Source organism: Manacus vitellinus, unplaced genomic scaffold (genome assembly GCF_001715985.3).
Source record: "Manacus vitellinus isolate BGI_N305 unplaced genomic scaffold, ASM171598v3 scaffold_74_pilon, whole genome shotgun sequence".
Lineage (NCBI taxonomy): Eukaryota > Metazoa > Chordata > Aves > Passeriformes > Pipridae > Manacus > Manacus vitellinus.
In genome coordinates this window covers 1,838,596-1,849,505 of record NW_021940780.1, presented here as the reverse complement: position 1 = coordinate 1,849,505, position 10,910 = coordinate 1,838,596, and the positions used below count along the sequence as shown (strand labels likewise).

Sequence of the window (10,910 nt, the reverse complement as noted above, 5' to 3'; positions counted from 1 at the left end):
GGATTCTCCATCCCTGGTTCTTAAGCAGGGAGACTGGAATGTGCCTCAGTGGCCATGTGGCTGGGAACCACGGCGGGGTTGGATCAAGGGTTGGACTGGATGATCTCAGAGGTCCCTTCCAACCCAGATGACTCTGTGAGTCTCTGATTCTCTGGCTGTGTGGTTTCTCAGCCCTGTTTTTGCCTGCAGCCCCCCTCCCTGACCGAGAGGAAGCCCAGCAGGTCTGGCTCTGTGGTGCTGCCCTACATCATGTCCTCCACCCTCAGGAGGCTCTCAGTCACTTCTGTGGCCTCCTCCGTGGTCTCCACCTCCTCCACCTCCTCTGACAGCACCTCCTCCAGGCCAGGCTCGGATGGGTCAGTACCAGCCTTTCCCCCTGATTTACAGCACTGCAAAAATGCCTTTGCAAGGATTTTAGTTACTCTTAAAATCAATGTTTATTCCCTAGTAACGCACATTGAAAAATTGTAATATTGCTCCGTTTTATAGGCAGGGAGTTTGGGGCACAAATAGGGATGATAATTCTGGGAATTGAACCCACAGCTGCTGTCCAAATTATTTGCCTGGCCCTGAAGAGGGATGGGGTGTATTTCAGACACACACATTGTCTCTGCTTCCTGGGAAAACAGGAGGTGTAAGGCACTGCAGGGTGGTTTATTTTGGTGTGGTCAGCAAAGAGTTGAATAAGTCACATAGGACGTGTTTCCACCCTGTTTGCAGCTGCATCCATGGAATTGGAGCTGCCACACATGGAAACATTCCCTGGTTTTACTTCTCTGTACATTTAATTTACAGCTGTGATAAGCAGAAGGGTTTAGGGGACTTGCTGAAGGGCAATGCAGGGCTCAGCATAAAATGAAGGTCTGGCTCCCTCTGCAAGCAGATCAGAGTTTACAGTCATTATTACACATTACATAATGTGATTTTACAGATCTCATTAGACCTAAGACATAATACTCAGAATTTCTGGGGTAACCCAGCACGAATCTCGCTGAAAAATCACGTTCATCATTCAGTTTTTCCCAATAACCTCATGCAAACTAAGAGATGGCAGCTCTTTAACCACCAGCCCTTGAAAGGTCTGATGGACTCGTGTTTTTTCCCTCTTTTGGGCCACAGATCTATCCTGGAGCCTCTCTTGGAGAGGAGAATATCAACATCTTCCAGAGCTGAGGAGCCGCCCGGGAAGGATGATGGTGACAACAGGATCAGCAAACTCAAGAGGAAGGAGTGGAGCATTAGCAAGTCTCAGGTTATCGTGGAGAAGGAGCCAGAAGCAGAACTGACTTCCAAAATGGTAACCCAATAATGCTGACAGTGAGAACCCAATCCCCAGCAGGAGGGTTGGGAGCGTTCCCACTGCTGCTCCTTGGGAGCTGCATTAACCAGTGGGAGGGGTTGGAATTCCAAAAGCCTTGCTCATGTGCTTTTTTTCTGTGGAAAATCCGGTGTCACAGCTTTGGCTGGAGGGCCAAACTGGCAGCAGGAGGCTCTGATGCTTCCTGGAGGTGCTGAGTGCCCCACTCGTGGTCAGAGCAGGGGCCCTGTGATGCTCTCAGCGCCCTGCAGGGCTGCCCCTGTTTTTGTTGGAGCAATCCCTGCTGCCCCAGTGTCTCAAACCAAGACACCCAGGCAGGAATCCAGCTGCCAGGCCAGATGTTGAGCTGCTGTCACTGGTGAGGAGCAGCCTGATGGGCTGGGGGAGGGAAAAAGGATGGGCTGCTCGTTAAGTCGCCAGCTTGGGACTTGGAAAACCTGGTTCCAGCCTGTGCTTTGCTCCAGACCCTCCTGCACGGGGGCAGAGGGGTTATTCCTTCAGCAGATTATTTGCAGGAGAGGAATAGAAGGGAATCTATCCCCCCCCAGGAGGCTGTAATGAGGAATATCTTGGAGCTGTTGGGATTAGGGTTGGCAGTGGGATTCCCAGTGATCACTAATGCACAGGGATAAGTTTCAGCCCACAGGTAAAGCTGTAGAACCTTGGAATATTATCCTGATTGATGCAAAGGCTGTGCTGCACTGTCAGAGGATGAGAGAATTGGGCACCTGAGCATTTCAGCTCAGTGATACTAATCTGACTGAGCACAGGCTGTGTAAATAATGAGCAAACATGAATTCCTGTGTTTCCCTTTCTCTCTCGAGTGCCCAACGGAATCTGGCAGGAACAGGGCCTGCATTTTCAGGAATTCTCATCAAATCTGAGTGGTGCTGCCAGCACTTGGAGGCTGCAGGATGTTTATTAGAGGGGGAGCTGGGCTGGTGTCACTGGGTATTGACAGGCTTTCCAGGGCAGGAAAATTGGGAGTCGGGAATGTTGGTGGTTCAGGAGGCCTGGCCCCTCTGCCTCTGCTGCTGGATTAAATGGCTTTAACCCACAGGCACTGCTGGCAGCTGCTGGTCACTTTGTTGACTAAAACTAGAGGGAAAATATCTGGGATAAAGCCCATTTGTGTGGTTTGCTGGGGCAGTGGGGAATGTCTGTCCAAGGCTTTGCACTGCAGGGAGCTGAGAGATGCAAACACAGCACCCACCCTCCCTTCTCCCCAGCATCTCTGAGGGCAAATTCCAAGTGTTATCAGCTCCCTGAAGGGAATGAGCAGTCCAGGGTTACAGCCCTGCAAAGCTCAGAGAAAGCTGGTTTTATTGCTGCTCTAGTGCAGCCCAAGAATGGGACAGGCTGAATTTATGCAGCTCTTGGCTGAGCTGTGTGGGAGCTGGAAAGCCAGAGGGAAGCAAAGGCTTGCTGTGTGTGTCCAGCAGATTTGGGCTTTAAATGTTTTATATTCACCAGTGTGTGGTCTCCTCTGTGCTAAGAGAAATCCAACTGATGGAGAATTGAGCTCTGAAGAGCCCAGTGAGTTTAATTATCTGTTTAAGTGACAGCCTGCTCTGTAAAACAACAAACTGATATTTAAAAGGTCCCTGATATTCCTCAACTGGACTCTTGTGGCCTCGTGGTTGGAGTGAAGAGCACAGAGGACACACATGACACTGGAAGGAACTGAAACACCTCCCAAGTTCCAGATGCAAAGGATTTGCTCTGGAAAGCCTAAAATAGGCTTGTTTCACAGCCTCAAGGAGCTGGGTGACACCAGCAGCCCTGACCTGCACCCAGAATTTCAGTTTTTTTACTTCTTGGAAAGACTTCTCCCCCACTGCCCTGCCCAGTTTATTCACAGAACTGCAGCAGCTTTTCATCCTAACACCTTCCCATCTCAGTTAATCCTCTGAGGCCCCTCAAACCAGCCTGCTCTTACCTGGCTGACTTCTGAAGGGTTTTGTCTGCCTTTGTTCCAACCAGGGCACGGCAGGGAAAGCACAAAGGCCAAAGAGTCTCCAGCTGGGAGACAACAGACTGACTTTGCTTCAGGGCTCTTCGCTCCAGCAGTCGACTCGCAGCCCACCCCCCATCACCCCCAAAACCCCCAGGACCCAAAGTAAGTCCTGGAAATGAGTCTGTGTTTGCTGAGGTGACCACACTGGGCAGGGAGGGAAGGAGGGAGGGAGGGAAAGAGGAACTGCTCTGCATTAGAGCACAGAAGGTGACTCTGAGCTGATAATGGTCGTGGGCGTTTTTGTCAGCTCACAAAATTTGGCTGTGTTACCAAAGATCACCCTTGTCACTTAGAGATCACTGGTTAAAATTAGGATGCCAGAGGAATTCCAGACAACAGCTTTTACCTTTTTCAATTTGTTTCTTGATTTTTTTCTGTGTTGACTTGTACAAGAAAGATGGAGAGAGACATGGGACAGGGGATGGAGGGACAGGACAAGGGGGAACAACTTCAGACTGCCAGAGGGAAGGGTTAGATGGGATAATGGGAAGAAATCCTTCCCTGGGAGGGTGGGGAGGCCCTGGCACAGGTTTTCCAGAGAAGCTGTGGCTGCCCCATCCCTGGAAGTGCCCAAGGCCAGGTTGGAGCACCCTGGGCTAGTGGAAGGTGTCCCTGCTCATGGCAGGGGGTGGCACTGGATGGATTTTAAGGTCCCTTTCCACCCAAACCATTCCAGAATTCTATGACTTATGGAAGGTATATTAAACCTCAAGGTGAACATCACATGCAGTCAGTGTAGGTGATAAATCAAGGCAGGTCTAGAAGAGCATCTCCTGTGGATTCACAGGATGGAACCACAGCAATCCCACGTGGTTCTGATCAGCTGGATGCCTAAATATCCTGGGCAGGCCCTGAGGGCTTTGTTAATTAATGAACAAACTCCCATCACGTGGTAAAAAAGGTCTGGTAGAACTTGCTCTGCAGCTTGGAAAGTGAGCTGGTGAAGTTACACCCACAAGAGGTGGAATTTATCTTGAAGGTAATTAGCAAAATGAACAATTTGTGCGAAAGTCTCCAAAACATAAAGCATAGATCAAAATAGGACAATAATCTGGTCCTGAAAACGAAGGGGGAGAAAAATCCTGTTAATGCTGAAGCAACATTTAAATATGGCTCAAGGTAAAAATCCCTGTGCAGGGTCACCCCTGGCAGTCCATGGATGTTGCATTTCTCAGTCTGCTGCTCCTTTTTGAAAGGAACAGAAGGTTGGGTGTGGATGTAAATTCAGAATCCAGTGATGAACCAAACCAGCATAAAAGTGCTGTGAGGGGGTTTAAACCAAAAAAATACATATGAGGGGTGAGGAGGAGACAACCAGAAACACAAAATCAGGAATGCTCTGAAGAAAGATGTGTGAGAGGAATGAGAAACCTCCCTCTCCCACTTATCCAGGGGGTTTAGTTGCCCTTAGGAGCAAGACAGGATCTTTCTGAAGTTCAGGTCCTTATCTCCTCCATCGAGTGGAGTTAAAATCAAAGGGAGTTGTGGGGTTGGACAGGCAGATGTGCTAATGGCTGCAGGGCTCTGCTCCCTCAGGGCTCCCAGCAGCTCCCATCCATTTGGTGGAGAGAGAGAAAAACTCTTGGGGGCATTTGGAACTTGAGGGAGACACGACTGTGACTCCAACAAATCCAGTCAGGTTTAGCTGCTAAAGCAGAGAGCTGTTGGCAGATGGAAAGCACAAGATATTAAATGAACCTCCCTTAAAATGCGACGTGTTCAGTCCCATTTCCTGTTCCTTTTCCACCTACTTTCATGTCTTTTCTAATTACTGTTGTTGCTCTTAGGTTTTCCCTCGTTGCAGGCTGATGGATTGGCAACCCCACCCCCTCCTCCACCCAAGAGCAAACCCTATGAGAACAGCAACCCCAGGAATTCTGTGGAGGTGAGGAAATGAGAGCTGACATTTTTTTGGAGAGCAGCAGCTTTTGAGAAAGAGGCACCAGTGGAATTTTCCAAGGGTGGTGCTGCCTGAGACTTGTCTAATCATTTTACTGCTTCACTCCCTGAAACCACAAAAGAAGAAAAAGGGTTTTTTTTTTTGCTTCAGGAGTGAAGTCTTTTTTTCCTTTTTTTTTTTTCTTTTTCCAAGTGGGAGTTGTATTGTCCTTGGTCAGGAAAACTGAGTGTGGGGGTGGGAAGAGATACTGAAAACAAACGAGCACCGTGAGGGAAAAATTTCAAAAACACGACCAGCGTGAAACAATGCAATAATTTGGGCCCGAAAAAGGAATAGAGGGGAAATTTCCCCCATTTCTGAGGTGATAAATGTCTCCTTTTAAGTCCTCAGCTCAGAATAATCAAGTTTTTGAAGTCATTAGTGACTTAAAAGAGCCTGTGCTAAGTCCCTGCCTCAGCCACAGCCTTTGTCTCAATTCCATGAAGTGCTTTCCTGCGAGGAACATCAAATTGCCATTTTTTTTATGCTGTACCACTGATGTTTCTCTTAAACTACAGAGTCTGGAGGCTGTTTGGAGTCCCTGAGGTGCAGATAACTCCAGTTATTGTGTGGGAATCACTTCCCCTGCCCCTGAAATGAAGGTGGTTCTGGTACCAGACCAATTGTTACCAAGGGGCAGCAGTAGAAATCATCCCTTTGGGGATAATTTGGGAGGGTGGAGCCTCCCCAAGCCCTGTTAAGAAGCACCTTTTGTAATTTAAAGGCATGAACATCTCCCCCAGTCCCGTTGGCAAAGAGGATTTGGGGAGTACCTGAGTGAGATGAGCTGGGATGGGACCCAAAAGGACTTAAAGAACGATCACACTTTATAAATATTTTACCTCTGGCAGCCCAGGAAGACAAGAAAACAGTTGATCACTTAATTCAGTGATGTGACACTGGGATGTGACAGTGCCATCAAGTGTGGGATGAGGAGGAGGTTTTGTCCTTCCCCCTTCCTTGGGTTGGAATTGGCTGTGCCCCTGGAAACAGCCCCTGGAGCTGCTGTCCTGGTGGGACTGGCAGAGATATTCCAGCCCCTGGGATGTGCTGGGGGAGCCACTGCTTCCAGAGGATTAATGAAAGAGCCTCTTTCCCTCGAGTCTTGTAAGGAAACTAATTATTAACATGTCCTGGCTTGCAAGGCTGCCCTTGGCTTGCAGCCAGAGGAGAAGGATTCACTGGGCTGCAAAGAGAGATTGTAAAGTATTTTCTGAAGGGTTTTGTTGCTTTGCTGTTGTAAAGTTGTCTCTGTCTGCCTTTGGTTAAAGCAGCCCTGAAATCTTGGCAGTTTTGGCTCAGAAGTGGTGGAGCCACACGAGCTCTTTGCTCACCTGGCCTTTCACATCTCGTTTATTTACAGGATGGCCCCTAAAACAGGCAGAGGAACAGCTCAAAAGAACCTCCTAATGCAGTTTTCTGCAAGAATAAGCAACATCCTGCGAGCCCCTGTGCCAGACAGGCAGGATGTGGCTTGTTTAATTAGAACTTGTTTAATTAGAACTTGTTTTATTAGAACTTCACTTGCTCCCCTTTTTTGTGGTGTTAGTTTTACCAGTCTGATTTGGAAGTGTTGTACATCCTTTTGGCCCCTGCTTGGTGCAGCTCCATCAAGCCAGCAGGATAAAAATAATGCACTTTTGGAAACTGGAAGGAGGTGGGTTTATTGCCATTGTCCTGAGGAACAAAAGGTGGGACACGGGACCAACTGGCAAAGTTGGGCTGCAGGTCCAGCGTTTCAATTTAAATTTAAATCAATTTAAATATGTCCAGAAGCATGTTTTAGGAGTCAGAAATATCTCTGCTCCTGTTACCTCCTGGGGCTCTGTCCTTGTTTGCCCCTGTCAGGGACTGGTGGTGCTGGGAGGCAGAATTCCAAGATCTGACCCTGAGGGAAGCATCAGGACCTTTTGGATCCATCATTTGGTGAAGGAAAACGCCTCCACTTGCCAGTAATGGTCTATTTTTCTGTGTGTTTTCCCCTTCTCAGGTTGCTCCACCACTGCCCAGCAGAAGGGAAGCCAAACCTCCCCCTCCACCCCCAAAAACCAGGAAATCCAGCGTGGTGTCCTCGGAGCAGGGGCTGCAGTGAGGGAGGATCCCACCCCCAGCCTGGTGATCCCTCCTTGGAGTTTTCCTTGGGAAAGACCCAAAGGAACTGTTGTTGACTGTGTTCCCCAAGCCCTGCTTTCCCTGGGACACTGATCCCTACTGGAATTCTCTTCTGCCTCAGCGTTGTCTGCCCTGAGTTCCAGCCCTGCTGCAATTCCAGCGGCTCCTTCCCGGTGTCATCAGTCCCAGGAGGGATTTTGCACCGGGGGTCTGAAGCCAGGGGAGGCAGAGCAGTGGGAGGTGTGTCCAGCAGTATTTTTCACGTGAGTTTCGAGCTGTGTTTGTTGGGAGAAAAATTTCTCCCTCGAATTTAGAAAGAACTGCAAAACCTCACGAGACAAAAAGAAAGGATTTATTCAGCGCTCTCTGGGTCTGGTCTCACCCCGAGTTTTCGGGGAGAAAAGACCCCCTTGGGTTTAAATTTCATGCATTTTGTAGCTTTACAAAATCCCACCTTTTTCAGGTAAGCTTAATATTTTTAAGCTTAATACTTTTAAGCTTAATACTTTTAAGCTTAATATTTTTAAGCTTAATATTTTTAAGCTTAATATTTTTAAGCTTAATATTTTTAAGCTTAATATTTGCCTAAAAAGGGTTTCTTTTCTCTAAAAAGGGGATTTCCCTTCTTTCCACTTGGCCATCCTCTGTCAAAAATGATGGATCTTCCTTTAGGCCAGAGACAGAAGAGAAACCCCTGTGCACACAAGATTCTCACATGGCCCTGAAAGATTTTAATTTTTAAGAACTTTTGCATCTCCCTTATCCAGGAAAAAAAGACCCTGATGCTCCAGTTCAGGTTTTGGAACTTGGATATCTTACAACCTCACGAGACGCCTATATATAATATATATATATATAAAAGTATTTTTATTTCTCATATTTGTGATCCCTGATGAGCCAAGATCTGATCCTCATGATGTGGAGCAGATCCCAGCCATTCCTGCTGGGAAGCAGCAGCTCCCAAGGTGTGAGGTGGGAGAAGTCCCTGAAGATCCCTGGTTGCAGGCAGAGACCTGAGCGTTGGCAGCAGATGTGAAAAACCTTTTCTCTGCTTTTTTTTTTTTTGTGTGTGGGATGAAGAGCAACCCCTGCCTCACTCCAGCTCTGCTCCAGGGAGAGTTCACCAGTCCTTTGCCAGGATTTCACTGGATTGAACCCTACAGAGCACTTGAGACCCTCCCTGAGTTGTGTCCCCTCTGTCTGGGACTTGGGACAAAACTTCACCTTTGTGCTTTTTAAAGGGGTGGAAATGGGAATGTGGGAGGTGAAGAGAAGCTGCACTTTTACCAGGGCTGGTCTGGTCCCAGTTGCATTGATACCAGGATTATACTGGTCCCAGTTGCTTTGGTACCAGGATTATACTGGTCCCAGTTGCTTTGGTACCAGGATTATACTGGTCCCAGTTGCTTTGGTACCAGGATTATACTGGTCCCAGTTGCTTTGGTACCAGGACTATACTGGTCCCACCTGCACTGATACCAGGGCTGGACTGGTCCCAGCAACTTGGAGAGGATGGAATGTGCAAACCCAGTTCTCCCTCCTGACCTCAGCCACGAGACTCTGATTCTCTCCTGTGACCTTTCCTTTGGGCACATCCACACAAGTACAAGTAATTCTCTTTTTTCCCCCCTGCCCCCATTTGTGGCAGTACTTGCACTTTGGTTTAGAGCCTCCCTTGATCCAGGTTTTTGATAGGCTGGACTTTAAGGAGCCATTTAGATCTGGGATGTGTGAAAGACTTGACAGTTAACCACCTCTTTTCCTCTTGCTTGGATCACTCCACTCTTTTGTGGGAGTAATGTATTTAATTTTTGCTTTAGTTATTTATTCCCTGCTCTGTCTGGATGTCTTTCTGTTTGTATAGAGAAAAATCAACAGGATTTTAGGGTTTAAAATCACGTGGTCCCTGCAGGAAGGGCTGTGGCACTGCAGGAATAGCCTGTGCCCAGAGCTGCATAGTGACCAAAAATCCAACACAAATATCAGTGTTATTTCTGGACCAGATGGGCCTCAGGCACAGAATTCCCATGGCTGAGCTGCCACTGGAATCCTGTGTGGAGCAGGACTTCCCCAGAGTGCCTGTTTCAGGAATAATGCATCATGAAGAACTTTGCTTTTCCTGCCAAGCTGCCTAATTCAGAATTTCTTTAGATATCATCATTTATATCTCACTCTAAAGCAGAAAAGCAAGTGCAGGTGGAGGTTTCCTTGATTTGTAAGAATTATTCTCTTGCCCCATTCAGGCAGAGGGTTTTCCCTTCCACTCTGCCTCTGGGACTGCCCTGGTCGTGTCCTGGCTGTTATTTTTTCCCTGATGTTTTCCAGGGATTGGCAAAAAATTGCTTCTTGTTCTTCCCTTTCACTGTGGAACTCAAAATTGTAAAGTATAGATTGAGACTTCTTGGAGACTTTAAAGATTCTTAAAACTTACAAAGAGGGACCAGCTGAGGAATTTGGATCCAAATTTCTGCACTTATAAGAAACTTTGTCTGTTTGGAGTTAATTTATCATCAGTATTGAGGAACATTTTCTTTTCCAGGAATAATTTTACTGTAACTGTAACTTGTCATTTGACTTCTGATTATCTGGTACAAGTTGGGGGGAGCCACTAAAAACCTGCTGAGGATGTTACTGACAGTAGTAAATACAATTAACTCTTGGGTTGGGGGTTTTTCTTGAAGGCCACTGCACCTTTTTTGTGCTCACCTGACTGAAATGGGGTTTCATTACAGCCAGAAATGGTTTTTCATTACACACAGAAACGGCTCCCAGTGAAAAAATGAAGTTTGTTAAACCTCATGGAAGTTTTTCAGGGAAAAGCAAACCCAGTGAAGCCCTGGGGGGGGTTTTATTCAGCCTGAAGTTGTCCTTTCTTTTGTTCCTCTGGATTCTGGTGCCTCCTGTGTGACTCCAGGAGCTGCTGGCTCTGGCAGACAGATTGTCTGCATCCCAGTCACCCTGCATTCCCATCAGGTTGGGGATGTTTCAGGGCTTGCAGGGCAGTCACATCACATCCATGTTTGCTGCACACACTCCCAGCTGCCTCTGCCTTGCTGCTTCCCAGGGGGAATCTTGGAAACCTTCCTGGACACCCTGGCCAGGTCCCCCCCTCCCTGGAGCACCAGGGGATGTGTCAGCTCCTCCTTGTGTTCTGAGACACAAACTCTGCTTGACTTGAAAACCACAGGAGGGTTTCTTGTCTTTTGGTTTTTATCCACTTCTTCCTCCCTTGTAACCACTTCCCTCCTGCTCACAGGAACTCCAGGATCCTCCCAAACTTCGCTCCAACGAGAACTTTTTGTCTCCTTGTGAGACTTTTGCTTCAGGCAGAACAGCAGGATGTGGTCTGAGGTGTCTGCTGAGCATCTCAACAGCACCTCTGGTTAATTCAGTTAATTCATTTAATTAATTCAGTGTCTTTCCCCTCTCTGAATCTGCCTGGTCCCTCATTCCTGGCTGCATTTCCTTGCCAGGGCAGGTTGGCTTTTAAATCCTTTGGAGAGGCAGCAGGAACAGAGTGGGGA

The 10,910-nt window shown here is 47.7% G+C and overlaps 1 protein-coding gene across 1 annotated transcript in view; it reads left to right on the top strand.

The window, feature by feature from the left end:
* Positions 1-7,658, top strand: part of DOCK5 (dedicator of cytokinesis 5) — a 60,506-nt gene extending 52,848 nt beyond the window's left edge. Inside the window, exons 44-48 of the mRNA XM_029964567.1 lie at positions 190-356; positions 1,120-1,297; positions 3,302-3,437; positions 5,123-5,220; positions 7,265-7,658. Of these exons, the coding sequence (XP_029820427.1) occupies positions 190-356; positions 1,120-1,297; positions 3,302-3,437; positions 5,123-5,220; positions 7,265-7,366 (681 nt within the window). The 3' untranslated portion in view covers positions 7,367-7,658. The remainder of the gene's footprint in view (positions 1-189; positions 357-1,119; positions 1,298-3,301; positions 3,438-5,122; positions 5,221-7,264) is intronic.
* Positions 7,659-10,910: the final 3,252 nt, after the last annotated feature.